General features: G+C 36.3%; 1 protein-coding gene across 1 annotated transcript in view; it reads right to left on the bottom strand.

The window, feature by feature from the left end:
- Positions 1–3413: 3413 nt before the first annotated feature.
- The window catches only part of LOC150083130 (uncharacterized), a 99169-nt gene continuing 84380 nt past the window's right edge, over positions 3414–18202 (bottom strand). The window contains exons 6-7 of the mRNA XM_090377065.1: positions 13669–13724; positions 3414–3604 (exon numbers count right to left, since the gene is read on the bottom strand). Coding sequence (XP_090233191.1) covers positions 3554–3604; positions 13669–13724 — 107 coding nt within the window. The 3' untranslated portion in view covers positions 3414–3553. The remainder of the gene's footprint in view (positions 3605–13668; positions 13725–18202) is intronic.

Raw genomic sequence — 18202 nt, 5'->3', positions numbered from 1 at the left:
ATTCAGAGGCTTATGATTTATTGCATTGCTTGGATCAATTTCAACCAGCTTGCACGAAGTAATGACTTCTTTTATGAAAAAAACTAAGAATATTTATATACTCAATTGAAACCATTGAATGAATTAAGTGCAATCTGAAATGCTCAGATTGAAATTCAATATTCAGGCAGTTTATTTTCTCCAGTACATATCCTAAAAACAACAACATATGCTTAGTTCCTTTGGTGTTCATAGTATTGTAAATATTCCCTACACCATCGATTTTGTCAATTTTTTATTGGGACCGAAAATAAAGAACTAACGCATCCCACTGCTCAATAATAATTTTTATTACATTGCCACGGGATAACCAACGTATTTGTGCTAATTTGGGGATTTTATACTTAGCAGTATCTACAACATTTTGAACTCGTTTAATCTTTTACTACTACGGGAAAAATAACAAGAGATATCTTTTATAAATATTTCTAGATATGATGGTAGTACCTTGACTGAATGACTAGCACATAATGCAAAAGAATGGCAAACACATCCCATTATAAATACTGATGCTACATCCTTTTTTAGCAATGACTGGAACCCACTCTTAGTACCCATCATAGTGGCACAATTATCACTTCCAAAGCCAACGAGATTACTTATTTGAATGTTTTTTTTCTATGAAAAGATCTTTTACAGCTTGATAAAGCCCTTCTGAAGTACCATTTTTGACACAAACAGTGTCAAGTAACACATCTACAACATCAAGTTTTTGAATATCAAAATATCTAACAACAACAGCTAGAACTTGCGATAAAGATAAATCTGTACTTTCATCTATTATCATTGAAAACTTGTTTCTGCATATGTTAGAAATGTATGTTTTTTCATGATAGGCTATGCCATCTTGTATAAGATAAGAGACTTTAGTCGCCTTCATCTGAACTTGTTTTGCAATATTGCTATCATGAAATGCTTTCTTACATGCTTCTGTAAGGTGATCACATTGCGCAAATGGAATATTATGCCCAGAAATGAGTGCAGCAATTGTTAATTCTGCCTTTGCTACTTCTTCATTCTCCGTAGGTTTACGTTTTGTGAAGAACGTGTCTAACGTTGAACTTGTCTTAGCAATATTTGCACTTTTTTTACGTTTAACTGTATTTTTATGGGCTAGTAACATCGATTTATTGGCATTCTTTAATTTCATTTCAAAACAAATACAGTAAGACGCACCTTTTTCATTACTGTCTTCTTTCAACCAATCCTTTAATTCCGGATCTTCTAACCATTCATTCCTAAAATTTTGAGTATACCACCGTTTACTCATCTTTCTCTGTGGGGAACAAGTTTCAGACATTGTGGGCAATTTGTGGGTATGGCTAATTAGCAGTTATCTTATTTAAAATATTGTATAAAATAAAAAATAAATCACTAATCCATTAACATAAAATAGAATTAATCACTACAATTTAAATTGATTATATCACTGTATGTAGTACACGCATAAATGTAAAAATCACACCAAATAATGCAATAATACCACGAACGATCACGAAATACTGCAGTAAAGACCGCCTTCCGCCTGCTCAATAGGCTGCACATACATGTTAGTAACACGAACATGTATGCTTACATGTATGAACATGTAAGCGTAATTTCATAGTGTAGAACCCTGCGAAAACTTTGAAATCCTTTTACATTTGTAGTATTTTGTACAAGCACTTGAGATATTACAAATTATGATCAGTATTGTTAGAATATAAAATTAAGAAAATTGTAAACTGTTATTAAACGTATTAAATTTTATTGTACTTACAAGAAATAAAAATAAATTTTGACTTAAAATTAAAAATTACCGAAAAAACCCAGATAATGAGATTTTTGTGAAAAAAAACCTGTCAACCCAGATGACAATCAAAAAACCCAGATCTGGGTGGAAAAACCCAGGAGTGGGAGCCCTGCTTATGACCACAATGTCATCTGCAAATCGTAAATGGTTTAGGTACTCTCCGTTCAAATTGAGTTCTTTCTGAGACCAGTCTAATCTTCTGAAAGCTTCCTCAAGGGCAGCAGTAAACAGCTTCGGAGATATTGTCTCTCCTTGTCGAACTCCTTTCTCGATTTTAAATTTCCTACTGTCTTTGTCTAGTCTAATAAAGGAGGTAGCACTCTCATATATTTTCTTCAAAATCATAATATATGGTGTATCTATGCCTTGTCTTTCCAGTGCCCGAAACATTGCCTTATGCTGTATAGAGTCAAATGCCTTTTCATAATCCACAAATGTCAGGCATAAATGGTGTTTTATATTCATTTGCATTCTCCACTAGCTGTGATATTATGTGAAGGTGATCCATGTCCTAAAGCCAGCTTGCTCTTTCGGTTGATTCTCATCAAGTATTCTTTCTAATCTGTTAGTAATGACCCTTGTGAACAACTTGTAGATGTGGGATAACAAGCTAATTGGTCTATAATTTCTAATTTCTGATTTATCTCCTTTCTTATGCAGCAAAACTATGATTGCATTATTCCACTGCTTAGGCATCACACCTTTTCTAATGCACTTTGCGAAGAGCCTTGCCAGTTTTCGTGTTATGTCTCTTCCTCCCAATTTTAACAATTCTACAGTAACTTCATCTTCCCCTGGGGCTTTCCGATTCTTCATTTTCTTCAATGCATGTTCTACCTCATCAGGAAGAATATCAGGTTGTCGTATGTGTTGCTACTTTGCAATCCATCTTCCCCACTGCTGGTATTATTCCCTCGCTCCTTGTATAATTCTCTATAGTAGTCTTTTGCTATTTGAATTATGCCTTCTCTGCTGTTTATAAGTACACCATCGCTATTCTTCAGTTTCAGTATCATTTGTCTTTCTGTATTACTGCTCATGGCTGCTGATTTAAATCCTTTGTTTTCCCTTAATGCTTGTTCTACTTTTCTTGTGTTAAATCTTGTTATGTCCTCTCTGAGTCTCTTTCTAATGGCTTTGCATAACTCAGTATACTCAATTTTCTCTCTGTCAGTGTTTTTCTTGCTCTTCATTTGTCGTCTTCGGTTCATCATGACAAGTGTTTCTTGACTAATTTTTTCTTCTTTGGATTTCTTTTTCCCTATAGGTTTCTTGGGCTTTATCACTTCAGAAAGTTGTAATATTCCTTGTCGATATCTTGGTCCTGAGCAGTCTGCAGAAGCTCAAACTTGTTCTTAAGTTCCAGTACATATTGCTTTTTCTCCTCCTTTGTTATCTCAAAGACCTTTGTATTATTTACTCGAGTCACAGTATAGTGAGATATAATTGGTGTTTAAATAAAAAGTGAACAGTCTGAACCTTACCAATGTCAAGGATACCATTAAATTTGAAAGTTATTTATAAGATTATGTGAACTCTTTATAAGAAAATTTTTACTAATAAATAAGACAAACTAAAAAAATATGATTAACATTTATTTGTCTAAAAAACTCGGATGATGTGTACAATTTCAAGTAAATGGTAAACTAAACCATAATAAACAAGTTATTCACACACCAAAATGTGTGATAAGGATCTCTCTTATCACAGGTTCTGTGAAGACTACACTGAAATACACCTTGGCTCTATAAGTGCTGTCCAGTTTAAAGTTACCTGTTAAAGAAAAAAAAAAAAAAAAAAACAATGAAATCGAATTACTTACATACGGAGATGTTTAAATTAACAGAATACACCAACCCACAAACAGTGGTGTGTAAGTGAATTTCACCACTAATCTAAAATGAATAGTATAGGTATTTATGAATATATATAGTTAATAATTTTTTTCCCCAGATCAGTGGCAGCAGATTTTCTTAAATTTAAATTTTAAAGAATTTTCTAACAAAAGTGGTTATACAAACTGATTTTCACTGGAAATTCTTACAGGATTATATCACAGCCATATATAAATATGTCTGGCTCTAAGTTTTTATTTTCTGCTAATTAATGCAATGCTATGCACATTTTAAAAGTATTATCATTATTATTATTATTTGCAGTGCCACTAGTTATGTCAGCTATTTTATAATTTAAAAGTAAAAACAAAATATTGTAATTATAGAGCATTTTTTAATAAAAAAAACTTATATTGACAAAAATTTTAACATACCTGGAGCAAAATCATTCCATTTTTTTCTTGACTATCCTCAGATATTTTTTAGCACTATTATCTAAACACCACAAATTATCCCTAAACTTCCCCTCCCCCCACAAAGCCTATATGCAATCATGCCAAACAACTGCTTAACACTGGCCAGACAAGAATCAGTCAATAACGGACCCCCTACCCACAAACCAGCTTAGTATTCAGTCCTCTTACTACCCGAGTCTAACTCAGATGGGAACACAATGCATGGTTTTAGTAAATGATTAGTTAACTGTAAATAAATTTCTTTTATATACAGTGAAGTAAAGTTTGCAGTAGGTTCCATGTTCAATTTATTAGTGGGTAAAATCTTACAATTACTGCATTTTAAAAAACAAATACAAATTTGTATAAATGAAAACCACAAATTTCATAAAAATCAAAATCAGAATCAGTTTTAAATGTTTTCAGTGAATAATTTTGATATTTTAATGCAGTTCAAGATATGTAATGCTTATTAGGTGTAACATCTGAAACCTGGCAACCTCAAGACATGGAAGCTGCCAGTTTTTGGATTTTTCCATTTTTTCTTTGGACAATATTTCTAACCTTGAAATGGCAAAATTGAAGAACTAATAAAGGGAGATCACATCAGCAGTGCAGGGATCTATTTTTTTGATAACTGTTTTTATGTTATTAACTTAGTTTTATCAAGTATGTTATTTTATTGTTATTACTCTTATCCCTAGGACCATTTGTCAAAACTGGTAAATGAGAAACTCAGCACAATGAAGTTACCATAATGATCACCTACAAAATTGATTTGGTATTATCCCATTTAAAAAATAATATAAGAAAAATAAAATAAACAGAAGTACTGCACAACATAATTTTTTATTACTAGCAGCTGAGGATAATACTGCCCACATATACAGGAATAAATGCAAAACTTTTATTTGCAAAACTATATCACTACACATCATCAGGCATCTCTCATATTGTGAAGTTATACTTCATAACTGGGTTGTCACTATTGCAACACCAGGGTACCTGCCCACCCACCGAAGAAAAGCCAACAAATTTTGAAACGGTGCCATCTGGGAAGTGGTATCCACCGAGAATAAATAACAATAGTCTTCTCCACTGGTGAAGTGTTATTTATTCGAGGTAGTACAATATCATGGCAGCTCGTTGTGAAGGCATTCACAATATGAGATATAACCAAAACGATGCCAATGTGATTAATTAATTAAATTAATTAATTCAACTACTTTGGTAGATGATGCATTTGCACTAACCTACATGAAAACTTATTATTTTTTCTTTTTATCGTTTTTTATTTATTTACTTGTGATGAACACAGATCACTTTTCTACTGCTTTGGCAGCAGAAAAGTGTTCAGTGTAGCATAAAAAAAAATGTTCTGATAGTAGCATAATACCTTCAACTGCTACACAACTAAAAAAAAAAAAAAAAAAAAAATCACTCTAAAGAGGAAAACACATCACTGCAATATTTTAAGTTACTGATTTTACTAATATAATGATTAATAAAAAAAAAAATATATATCAATACCAAAAAAGATTCATTTCCTAAAGAAATACATAAGGATAGAAACTAAAACCATACTGCTCAAGTTCAGAATGAGTCAAAGCACTGCCTATACCTGTCAAGTAATTAGTAAAGGCTGCCTACCTATCAGCAATAATAGCCATTGAAAGACAAATACAGATATGTCATGAACATTACAGAGGTTGAAAAATGATGGAATGGACCATATCACAACACAGACTGCAAACTTTAACTGTAAGTGTTTATATACACTAAAGTTATGGCCATGTTAACACCAAGTTTAAAAAAATAATAATAAATAAATAAAAAGAAAAAAGTGAACTACAGCTTGATCTGCCAAAGAACAATCAAGTTGGCTTTTAACAGAGAAATCTAAGTGTAGCCCACTTTGGACCCACCAAGAATCTTCACCTGATCAGGTGAATAATAATATCAATAATAACGATAAAGATCAAGACAGGCCAATTGGCCCAGTACCAACACGGTAACAGGAGTAAGAAATTGATTGGAAAAGTGAAGAGCATCCTCAAGAGAGATAACGTCCACAGCAAACACGACCAAAACTCAGAGAATACTTAGACACACTGAAGCAGAACCTCCTTGCACTCAGCAAGAGACTACACTGATACAAAAAGAGCTCCCAGAGGAAAATAAATTGAATCTTCAATGAAAATTAATCAGCCTTCTTCTACAGAAATTTCGGACAAGACAGGAAAGATGGAAATGGACCATCTGAGCAGAAGACGACTGAGGAGTTCTGGTGCAACGTATGGAACAGGAAGTGAAGTAAGACATAACAACCGAGCCCCATGGATAGAACTAGAACAGAAAAAAACCAAGGAAAATTAATGAAAGAATGGGAGATTCAGGAAGAAGTACAACAGTCAATCAGGATGTCCCACAATTACTAAACCCTAGGAATAGATAACGTACACAACTACTGGTACAAGAAGCTTACCTGTACATACAAGCACCTAGCAGAGCAGTTCACCTAAATGATAAGTCACCCAGAGACAATCCCCGAGTTTTTTACCCAAGGAATCACATACCTGAAGGCTAAAGGCCAAGATACAAGAAACCCAGTGAAATACAGGCTGATCATCTGTCTCCCAATAATGTACAAGATGTTGACCAGCTGAATAATCAAGAAGATATCAGGCCACTTGGGGAGCCAGAACATCATGCCCAAACAGAAGAAAGGATGCAAGGAGCAATTAACCATCGATGCCACAGTTATAGAGCAAGCCAACAAGAAGCATCCCAACCTGTACGTGGTCTACACTAATTACCGCAAGGCCTTTGACTCCGTGCCTCAAAGCTGGGTAATAGAGACGCTGAAGATCTACAAAGTCAATCTGACAGTGATAAACTTCCTAGAAGCAACCATGGCAAAATGAAGTACTCTCGACCTTCAAGAATCAAGGTCGAGAGTACCACAACCAAACCGATCCCCACCAGGAGAGGAATTTTTCAAGGAGATGCCTTGAGCCCACTGAGGTTCTGTCTAGTACTCAACATGCTATCCACCATGCTCAACAAAAGTAAGTATAGATATAATCTCAAGGAAGGAAGAAAGGAAAAACTGTATCTCTCCCACCTGATAAACATGGATAACATCAAGCTCTACATAGCACAGCAACTGAGAAGCAACTTTAGCAACTACGCCGGATGACCAAAGAATTCAGTAATGATATCAGGATAGAATTTGGCCTAGACAAATGCAAGACCCATGGGTTGCATCAGGGGATAATTTGTCAGCTGAAACTACCAGCTACAAACTGGTAAAGAAATTGAAGTCATGACAGGGGTAGACACCTACAAATACCTGGGGATGATGAAGGCTCAGTGGTTAGAGCCCAAGGAGATCAAGGCCTGCCTGACTAAAAAATACCATCAGAAACTCAATATCCTGCTCAAAGCAAAGTTGAATGGAGGAAACACAGTTAAAGCCATAAACACCTATGCAGGGATCATAAATTGGACTAACACTGAGCTGGAGGATATCACGAGAAAGACAAGAATAATGATGACTAAGGGCCACCCAAAGTTAGCCATGGAGAGACAGATAATAGCTCAGAAAGAAGGAGGAAGGGGCTGAGGGATCTCATCGAGCAACAGAAGACAGCGACAGCTAACCTGAAGGAATACTTTCAGAAAAACACAGCACCACTCTATCAGTTCATAAGGAAGATAGACAAGTGGCAAACCCCACTCAACCTAAGTGAGCAGTCCCCTCCCGTCCACATGGAACAAACAAAGCTAAAAAGATGGGCAAAGAAGACACTCCGTGGTAGACACTACAATGACCTCCACCAAGACCACTTAGATAAAATGGCTTCCAATGCATGGCTCACAAGCAGGACACTTTTCCCCGTGACTGAAGGAATCGTTCTTGCCATCCAAGACCAGGTAATGAACATCAGAAACTACAGAAAATACATCGCAAATGAACCCAGAGTGTCAGATTACACATATCAACAATGCCATCCGGCCTCAGAAATGATTCAACACATCACCACAGGATGCAAGTTGATAATCCGGACAAGGTACACTTGTAGACATGACCAGGTAGCCAGGAAAAATACACCAGAAGCCAGTGAGGAAATACCAGTTGATCAAATACAAGTATTTGAGAAAAGTTGAGGAAATACAAGTATGAACCTAAGCCACAAGCTGTACTGGGACTGCACCATAATAGCAGACAAGACAATCCTTCTAAACAAACTGGACACAACCCTTGTTGACAAGAAGGAAAAAGCTACCTGTCTGATTGACATAGCTGTGCTCAAACACTGGCAACCTCCAGAAAACCCAGGAGGAAAAGTTCAGGAAGTACACAAACCTAAGACAGGATATCAAAGAAATGTGGCATATGTAACAGGTAGCGATCATCCCAATCATCATGTCAACCATTGGTATGGTGCCAAAACCCTACATAACAGCCTAATAGCAATAGGTCTCTCAGAGAACACACACACACACACACACACACACACACACACACACACACACACACACACACACACACACACACACAAGGAACTCAAGAAAGTCGCAATCCTGAACACCTGTGGGATAGCCAGAGAGTCCCTTGACTAACTGTAACACCAGACATAACCACCCTGTGCACTTGGTACTAGTACCCATCACAGGGTGGAATCCCCCCCCCCCCTAAATAGGGAGAAATAATATAATAACAATAATAATGATAAAAAAAATCCTTGGTGGTCATTGAAGCCCACCCATTTCAGGTCTTTCAAAAACTGATAACTGGTATCTTAATGGCCTTTGGTTTTCTTAATAAATAAATTTTTCCATTTATACTCTGGATGGCTGAGGCCAGAAGAGTTTAGTGTCATTTTAATACTGCACATTTTGTAGCAATACGAGCTCCAATGCACAATTTAAATCTGTGTATGTTAATCCAAGACAACCCAAGCAGCAGTCTTGGTGCAATTGTGTTGTACAGTGACTGATTTCAAACGAATGTGAGAAGCCTGTCTGTTGTTGTTGTTGTTATTTGGTTTTTAGGAGCATTAGCAACTAAGGCCATATTGCTCTGGGAATATGCGGTGGTTATTCCCTGACCTTTCCGCATCCTCCGTATTTGGTGGTGACGGGCTCGAACCCCGGTCTAATCAAGAAGCGTGTGGTACGCACTGCTGCTCCTTCCCACCTGGCTACGGAGGCGCCTGAAGTCTGTCTGCTATGGAGTGCAAAGGAATTGAAAGTAGCGGGCCACGTTGGAATGCAAGTCTGTTCCAGTTTTTATTGAACACCGAACTCATAGACTCGTAAGCTAAACTCTGTGAGAAATTGTTTGATAGTGTCTCTCAAAGGAATTCTTTTTTTTTTTTTTTTTTTTTTTATAATGTACAATTAAGTTAAGTTGGGTTAGATTATAGATAAAGTTAATGATTGGTTGGTTGTTGGGTTTTATTGGCGTATTAGCAACTAAGGCTATAATGCGCCAAAGTTAATGACCATGAAATGATGTGACAGGACTCAAGAGATAAAGAAGAAAAAAAAAAAAAAAAAAAATATATATATATATATATATATATAAGGGAATTAATAACAGAATAAATCACAGGCATAGTAGGATGAGAATGTGGTAACCTATATTATTATTCCAGACAATGCATTAACAGATGATAATATAACAGAAAAGATTCTAGGTAATGTGTTAATGTGTGAAGCAAAGAAAAAAACGTATTTTATTCAGAGACCTCGAGAGAAAAGGGGAACCCTGCCCTGTATTTGAAAGGGAGAGTAACTAAGATGCTAACTAAGGGAGTAACAAAGATAGAAATAAATAATTTTCAGTATTACAGTTATCTCATCAGTTGTCTCTTACTAAAAATCACATTGGTGATTTGTAGTAATAGACAACTGATGTAAAATGATATGTGTAAACCTGTAAAGCAGCAGTTCTCAACCTTTTCTGACTCGCAAACCCCTTTCAATATATTTTTATTGTGAACCACTAAGCCTATATTCTCTGAAGTCATATAATAGTTCTGAATTTTATTATAAAATATTTCCAGTACTACGTTTTTATAAGTGATGTTGCATAATAATATCAAATTATTATAAAGTACCTATATATAACAATAGTCTTTGAGAATGAAAAAAAATTGAGTATGAAAACATTTATTTAACACGATATACTGTAAGATAGTAAACTAATTATAAGGAATTGTGGGAGATGTGATTTCTTTCCTTTATATTTAATTTTATTTTACTTTGTTTATTGTTACAATTTTTATAACCCTTTTACCATAGATGAACGATGCGATACATATTGGCACGTTTGCATCCAACCCCCCCACTAACATCCCATCGCACATGCTTGCTATGTAAGGGTACATGGCCCATAACCAAAACTAAATATAAATTTTTAACCGAACTGCATAAATTAATATTAAACTATTTTTTAGTTTACAAAAATATACCTATGTAAATCTAAGGAGACACCATTATAGAATTTTTATTGTGAACCACCTGGAATGCAGAGCGTTCTGTTGCTGTAAAGGAAGACAAGCTCCTTTCCAACAATAGTTGAAATTTATAAATTGTATGTGAGAGATTACCACTAAGGAAAAAGGAAAGGAAGGGTTGTGTTAATCAACATAAATTATGTATACATATGAGGAATACTTGAGAATAACCGATGATGAGTGTGAGATGATGAATTGTCGTACATCATAGTTCTTATATATGTAAATTTTGTTTATACAAGTCTCATAAAAACATTTTTATTTAGTGGAGTCCCCCAGGGGTCGGTGTTGGACCTATTGTTCTTTTCTGTATTTTTCAATGATACTGAATGATGGTATATCAGGCTTAGTGTCAAAGTCTGCAGACGATACAAAGGTTAGCATTAGCATTCATAGAGGCATATGATGCAAGAAAGCAAGCTTATGCAGCATCAGCCAAAAAAAAAAAAAAAAAAAAACCTTAAATTTATTTAGGCTATCAACTTCCACAACAAAATATGGAAGTATGTTCCACCAATCAACTACCTACTGGCTAAAGGCAGGCGCCTCCATAGCCAGGTGGGCAGGAGCAGCAGTGTGTAGCACACGCTTTTTGATTAGACCGGGGTTCGAGCCCGTCACCACCAAATACGGAGGATGCAGAAAGGTCAGGGAATGACCACCGCATATCCCGGAGCAATATGGCCTTAGTTGCTAATGCTCCTAAAAACCAAATAACAAACAAACAAACAAACTGGCTAAAGGAAAATTTTCACACATCTATTCTACAACTGTGTTTCCTCAATTTGAATCTGTGTCTCCTCAGGTTCTTAATCTGAGCAAGAGGAAGAATCCCATCAGCAACAGAATCTAGAAAAGTGAGCAAGTGGGCTGAGAGGCGGCAACTGAAGTTTAACATTGACAAATGCAAAGTACGACATATGGGTAGCAGTAATCCCAGAGTCATGTACCAACTGTGCAGTACTACCCTCAGGGTAGTGGAGAATGACAAAGATCTGTGCATACCATGTCTCAGAATAAGTGCAAACACAACAAAATACTGACATGATTTACAGCATTTTTGCAGTATGACCTTATACTTCTGGACCAAATACTCTACTCAGTTTGTTTATACTTTAAATCACTATTACTGGAAGTAATCATTATTACTTGTGTGATAGTAATAAGTAATCATTATTACTATCACACAATGCTGGAAGAAATATTCTGGAATGCTGTTCTGACCAAAAGCTAGAACATGTTAAAACTTTTCCTGATTCTCATTTCTAACAGTTAGCAGCTATAATTCATCAATGAGGACTCTTGCTCTTTTTGTTCACATGAATATACACATACAGGAGGAATCTGCTGAACTTCAGGGTTTGATGCTTGAGTGATTTTAAACAAAAGAAAAGTTTACACCAACATGAATCTAATCTAATCTAATGGATAGGGAGATACAGTAATTTCAGAATTCAGCTGCTAGTATTTGCAGCACTGCATGAATGTGTACATATTGTGGTCTAGTCTAGTCTAGTTTTCATAAGTATTCTCACAGCTTGTAAACAGCATTCAGATGTGTATTATTGGCTTGACTACATTTAACTGTGTGCTTTTGGCAAAATGATGGAATGCTAAGTTTTCAAATGAAGAATATGTTGACATCCCCTTCCTTTAAGGTTTATGTAATGGTAACACAAGAGAACTGGTGTTGAGAAATACCAACTACAATTTCCTGCCTCTGGTAAGTGACAAGTTTTTATTCATATACACCCACATAAAGGAAACGATCATTTGACATTACTTCTAAATGTAACATTAAACATGAAGTTCAAAATAACATGATTTGAGCAGCCAAGTCCTGGAGCAAGTACATAGGAATACAAACACGCTTTGGAGTATGTGGATATTTGGAGGATGCTAAATAAAGAGCGTTTACCTCTGTACCATTTGCAGTAAGTACAGCATCCTGACAAAGCAGATTAGCTGCAAGTGAACTTTTCTTGTTGGTTGATCTCTAATTCCAACACATCACATAGTGCGTAAGTACACTTTATTCACTGATGAAGCGATGTTTACTTAAGACGGAGAGAATAATATTTGTAATGAGCTAGTATGGACTGATGCATATGGGAATCCTCATACAATAGTTGAAACCAATTTCAAATGCCAGTTATCAGTAAATGCAAAATGTGTAGTTGTTGCAAACTAATTATATTCAACAACTGTCTAAGTGGGAAAACATACGTTAGTTTTTTGAAAAATGATGTTTCTTTACTGATGCAACGGCATTATGTATTTCAATCATGATGGAGCCCCGCCACACAGTTTTCTTACAAGTTTCTGATTATCTAACCCACCACTATCTCAAATGTTGGACTGGCTGTGAAGGTCCTCCTTGAGTAGCTAGATTTCCCAACCTAAAGCTTTTAAACTATAACATCTGTGGGTCACATGTAAGAGGTGTAGTACAAAATGTTAATGAGAAGGGTGAACTGTGGAAAATTTTAGATGCTGCAGACTACATTCAGAATGACCAACCAACAACGGAGAACAATTTGGGAAATGTGTGTACAGTACAAGCATATATTTTGGGCAGCTATTACAAAAATTTTATTGATATTTATTTTTAAAATAACTGATTTTCAAACTTAAGAGTAATTTTTAAGATGATTTTAATACATTCTGGAAGCCTAATTTCAAATAAAGTAAACATTTAATACTGTATTCTAGTTTTTTCTTATAAAGGCCATATCTCCATACCAGTGCTCAAAACTGAATCCATGTTGATATTACTTTGTTTTGCTTAAAAATCACTCAAGGAATCCATCCCCAAAGTTTGGCAGATTTCTCGTGGTACACCATTTATTTATTTATTAGTAAACAAGCTTATACAAAAATAAGTTTTTATTTCTGGTATTTTAAAACTACTTAATTTGTGAGTGTGACAAATTGGAGTCATAATAAGGACATTTTTTTATTACAAAAGTAATGCAATATGACTAGATTCTGTGAAATAAACATAAATAAAAATGCAATACCTGATTTGCTTCTTCAACTTGCTCAGGATCCTGAACTTCAAATTTACCACTTCTTTCTGTAAATGAATTACAGAGGCATTATTCTGAAACATTCAATTCATCATGGGATGGTCAAAATTTACTTTTTGAACCTCTGCCTCCCTTATAAATACGTTTTACCAACGTTAAACGTATTTATAAGGTTGACTGTTTTCCCTCAATATTGTCATGACAGCTTTATCTCTTCCCGATATTTGTTACTTACATTTGTTTCTTAATTTTTTACAATGCAATAAATAATCAATGAAATTAATTTGCAAGGAAAAAAAAATTATTAATCACTAATAATAGAATTACAAAACATTAAATTTTTTTAAACAAGCAAGAACATAAAACTGAATTCTAATAAATCAACTTTAATTTAGATGTTCAATTAATTTTTCTAAATAGGCCCTGGTGAAATTTTATTAGCATTAGTAGAGGCGCATGATGCAAGAAAGCATGCTTATGCAGCATCAGCCCAAAAAAAAAAAAAAAACTCTCCCATTTCACCCCTCCGTTCGTTCCAAATACCTGTCCAGCTCAGCCTTAAATTTATTTAGGCTATCAACTTCCACAACAAAGGATGGAAGTCTGTTGCACCAACCAACTACACGCTGGCTAAAGGCAAACTTCCGCACATCTATCCTACATCTGTCTTTCCTCAATTTGAATTTATGCCCTCTCAGGCAATTATTCTGAGCAAGAGGAAGAATCCCATAAGCATTGAGCATGCTTAAACCATTCAAGGCTTTATACACGCATGAGGAGTTATACAGGAAAGAGAATGATGTAGGTAAAGTAAACATTGGCAGTGAGCTGGATGATTTTGTAATAACTGAGAGGAAAGTGGAGGAGAGATTGTTGAGGATAAACATAAAAAAAGCACCTGGGGTGGATGGGATCTATCCAGTTATATTAAAGGAGGCAGCAAAGGAAGTAAGCAAACCCCTAGCCATAATTATGAGAGCTTCTTTGGACTCAGGGGAGGTACCCATAGACTGGAGATGTGCAAATGTAATCCCAATTCACAAAGGAGGATCAAAGGCTGACACAAGTAATTATAGACCTGTTAGTTTAAACTTCTGTTCCAGGTAAATTAATGGAGGCACTGGTTAAAGAAGCACTGCAGGATCATCTAGACAAGAATTCAGTTATAGCTCAGACGCAGCATGGTTTTGTTAAGGGCAGGTCTTGCCTGACCAATTTGATTGGATACTATGATGTAGTCACAAAAGAACTGAATGCAGGGAATAACTTTGATATTATATATTTGGATCTTAGAAAGGCTTCTGATACTGTTGCACATGGAAGACTGCTGCACAAATTGGAGCAGTGTGGCATTGGAGGCAAATTGCTGCTATGGATAAGGGGATGGTTGAGTGGTGGCAGAAGACAGAGTGGAAATCAATGGACACTGCTCAACGTGGACTAATGTTATTAGTGGAGTTCCTCAGGGTTCAGTGTTGGGTCCGTTGTTGTTTTCGGTGTTTATGAATGAGATACTTGGGATATCAAGTTTAATGTCCAAGTTTGCAGATGATACAAAGGTTGGCAGGGTTGTTAAGGACACTACTGACGCTATGCTGCTGCAACAGGATCTGGAAAGGTTGAACAGATGGGCTGAGAGGTGGCAAATGAAGTTTAACATTGACAAATGTAAAGTACTACATATGGGAAACAGTAACCCCAGAGCAACATATCAACTCTGCGGTACTACACTGACAGTGGTGGAGAATGAAAAGGACCTGGGGGTAATTGTGCAGGCAGGTATGAAGTTCTCTGAGCAGTGCAGACGAGCTGCAAGAGTAGCTCATGGTGTCTTGTCAATGATATACAGGAATTTTTCTAGCAGGGATAAGGAGGTGATTATTCCCTTGTATAAGGCAATGGTTAGGCCACATCTTGAGTACTGTATACAGGTCTGGAGGCCTCATTTCAAGAAGGATGTAGAGCTGCTGGAACGGGTACAGAGAAGGGCAACAAGATTAGTGAATGGAACAAAGGGTTGCTCTTACAAAGAAAGGCTTAAGTTTTGCAAATTACAGAGTCTGGAGACTAGGCACCGGCGAGGTGATCTGATAGAGGTGTACAAGGCTTTGAATGGTTTGAGCATGCTCAATGCCAATGGGACTCTTCATCTTGCTCAAAATAATCACCTCAGAGGGCATAAATTCAAATTGAGGAAGGATGGATGTCGGATAGATGTGCGGAAATTTGCCTTTGGCCAGCGGGTGGTTGGTTGGTGGAACCGACTTCCGTCACTTGTTGTTGAAGTTGATAGCCTAAACAAATTTAAGGCTCAACTGGACAGGTATTTCGAACGAACGGAGGGGTAACGTGGGAGTGGTGTGTGTGTGTGTTTTTTTTTTTTTTTTGCTGAATGCTGAATAAGCTTGCTTTCTTGCATCATATGCCTCTACTAATGCTAATGCTACACCTCAATCAGATCACCTCGCAGGTAGTCTCCCTATACTGTAATTTGCAAAACTTAAGCCTTTCTTCGTAAGAGCAGAAACGCTTAAGTTGCAAATTACAATTGTTTATTATAAACACTTTTCATACCAGGAAGAAAAAAAAGTTTTCAAAACTACTTACAATCAAAAACAGACAGCAACAAATTCTATCCAAATTGTGCTCTTCATATATCAGTGGTGTCAATTCCTGAATGCATTTAAGGTATCTGATATTCATTACGTGGCTATCAGATTAACACATGTACATCTTGCTCATTTAACAAACAAATTTTTGAAATTTTTTTTTGTAGACTGAAAAAGAGAAAGTGAAGGTAGGACTGTTAGTAACCCTGGGTATATCTGTCATGTGATGAAAGTCCTGAAATATGGCACGTAGCATAATGGAGGTGACCACCCAGGTGCGAACCAACTTAAGCAGGAGTCGAGGTGTGCTGCCTGCACCATAAGGAGGGATTCCACCCCTCAGTGTTATCAGGCAATACTAGGTTGTAGATGACTCTCATCAACTGGTGCAATAACACCACTTCGCTTAGTGCAGGCTTGAAGTGGTGGAACCCATGTTCAGTCTCCAGAGCAAAGCTCCAGCAACCCTCTCATCTCTTCCATTATGCAGTATGATTGATATCTTTTGAGGTTATGATATGGACATCATAACAAAATTCAATCTTCCTTACATATCATGTAAAGCTCTAAAACTGTATGGAAGCCTCCTAGAGAGTTAACAATACCTCCAGACTGAACCTATTGGTAACTCTCTAGGAGGCCTCGTGCATAATCTCACTCATCCAGAAGTTTGCACCTGCCTCCCACTACTGGAGGGTGTCTGAGTAGTTTGTATGCTGGTGCATTGTTGAGGCCACATGTCAAGGAGCTGAGTATTTTCTTGCCATGCATATGCCATTTCCAAAAATTTCATTACTTCATAGAGCATGTCCTTCCAGCTTTTCTTACTACTGAATACATCACAAATTGTCAAATTAACAGAACACATTTATCTGTAAAAAGATCTAAAGCTCACAAACACTTCCTCGTTCATTTCACAAATATACATGGTCTCAGTTCTAATCTCAATGATGTCCATTTCCACTTATAGTCTGCCAAACCCCACACACTTTTTCTGAAAATATCCCAGTTATTGGTTGATTCAACCATTGCTCATTTCAGTTGTCTGAATTATTCGCTGTATGATTCCTTTTGCTTCAAAGGTGATACTTGTGCATATATACATTCTGATATTCCCTGTCACAGACTTAGTAATCTGTAATCTTCTCTGGCTTAAAGTCTCTCTGCCACATTCTGTCAAATTAGTAAACAATTTGACAGAATGTGGAACTCCTTGACTTCCTCTCTTTGAAATTAATTACTTGTGACACTGAAATTTGACTTTCTCCAGTCCAATTTTCCAAACAAAGAGGGAGGTAATTTTCCTTGAAGATTTTAATGTTCACAACTCCATCTGGCTTCCATTTTATACTCAAATTAACCCGGCTGGTTGAGATGCTGGGGCTTTTGCAAATACTAATGACCTGCATAGATTGTTCATCTACCTAATCATGCAGCCAAAATGCTTGATCTTTTTCTCACAAACAACTCTACTAATTACACAGTTGAGGTGAGTGGCCCCTCTAGGCACTCCAAGTTGTGATGGTCTATTCTACAACGGAGCCTTTCTCTCATGATCATTCTCAACCTCATATTGTTTGGCATTACAAAAATGCAAAATGGGATGATCTTCAAGATTTCGTTTCTTCTTTCCTTGGTTGGATTACTGTTTCAAATCTTCTGATGCCAACGGTTGCTCAGATCATGTCAGTGAAATGATTCTTTATTCCACACTCCACCTTAATATCTCATCTTTTATCTAAACCTTGAAGGCTGTACAAGAGAAGAATGTTGCATATCGTAATTGGCTTATATCCAAATCTCCAGATTCATTTTCTGCCTGTAGCAAAGCTCGCAACAATTGTAAAGTAGTTATTAATCAATACAAACTAGATTTTGAACAGACTAAAAGTAGAAAACTTGCTTCTTTTCTAGAT

Source organism: Mastigoproctus giganteus, chromosome 7 (genome assembly GCF_048544385.1).
Source record: "Mastigoproctus giganteus isolate SK-2022 chromosome 7, ASM4854438v1, whole genome shotgun sequence".
Lineage (NCBI taxonomy): Eukaryota > Metazoa > Arthropoda > Arachnida > Uropygi > Thelyphonidae > Mastigoproctus > Mastigoproctus giganteus.
The sequence above is the reverse complement of the archived record's forward strand: the minus strand, read 5'-3'. Positions and strand labels throughout refer to the sequence as shown.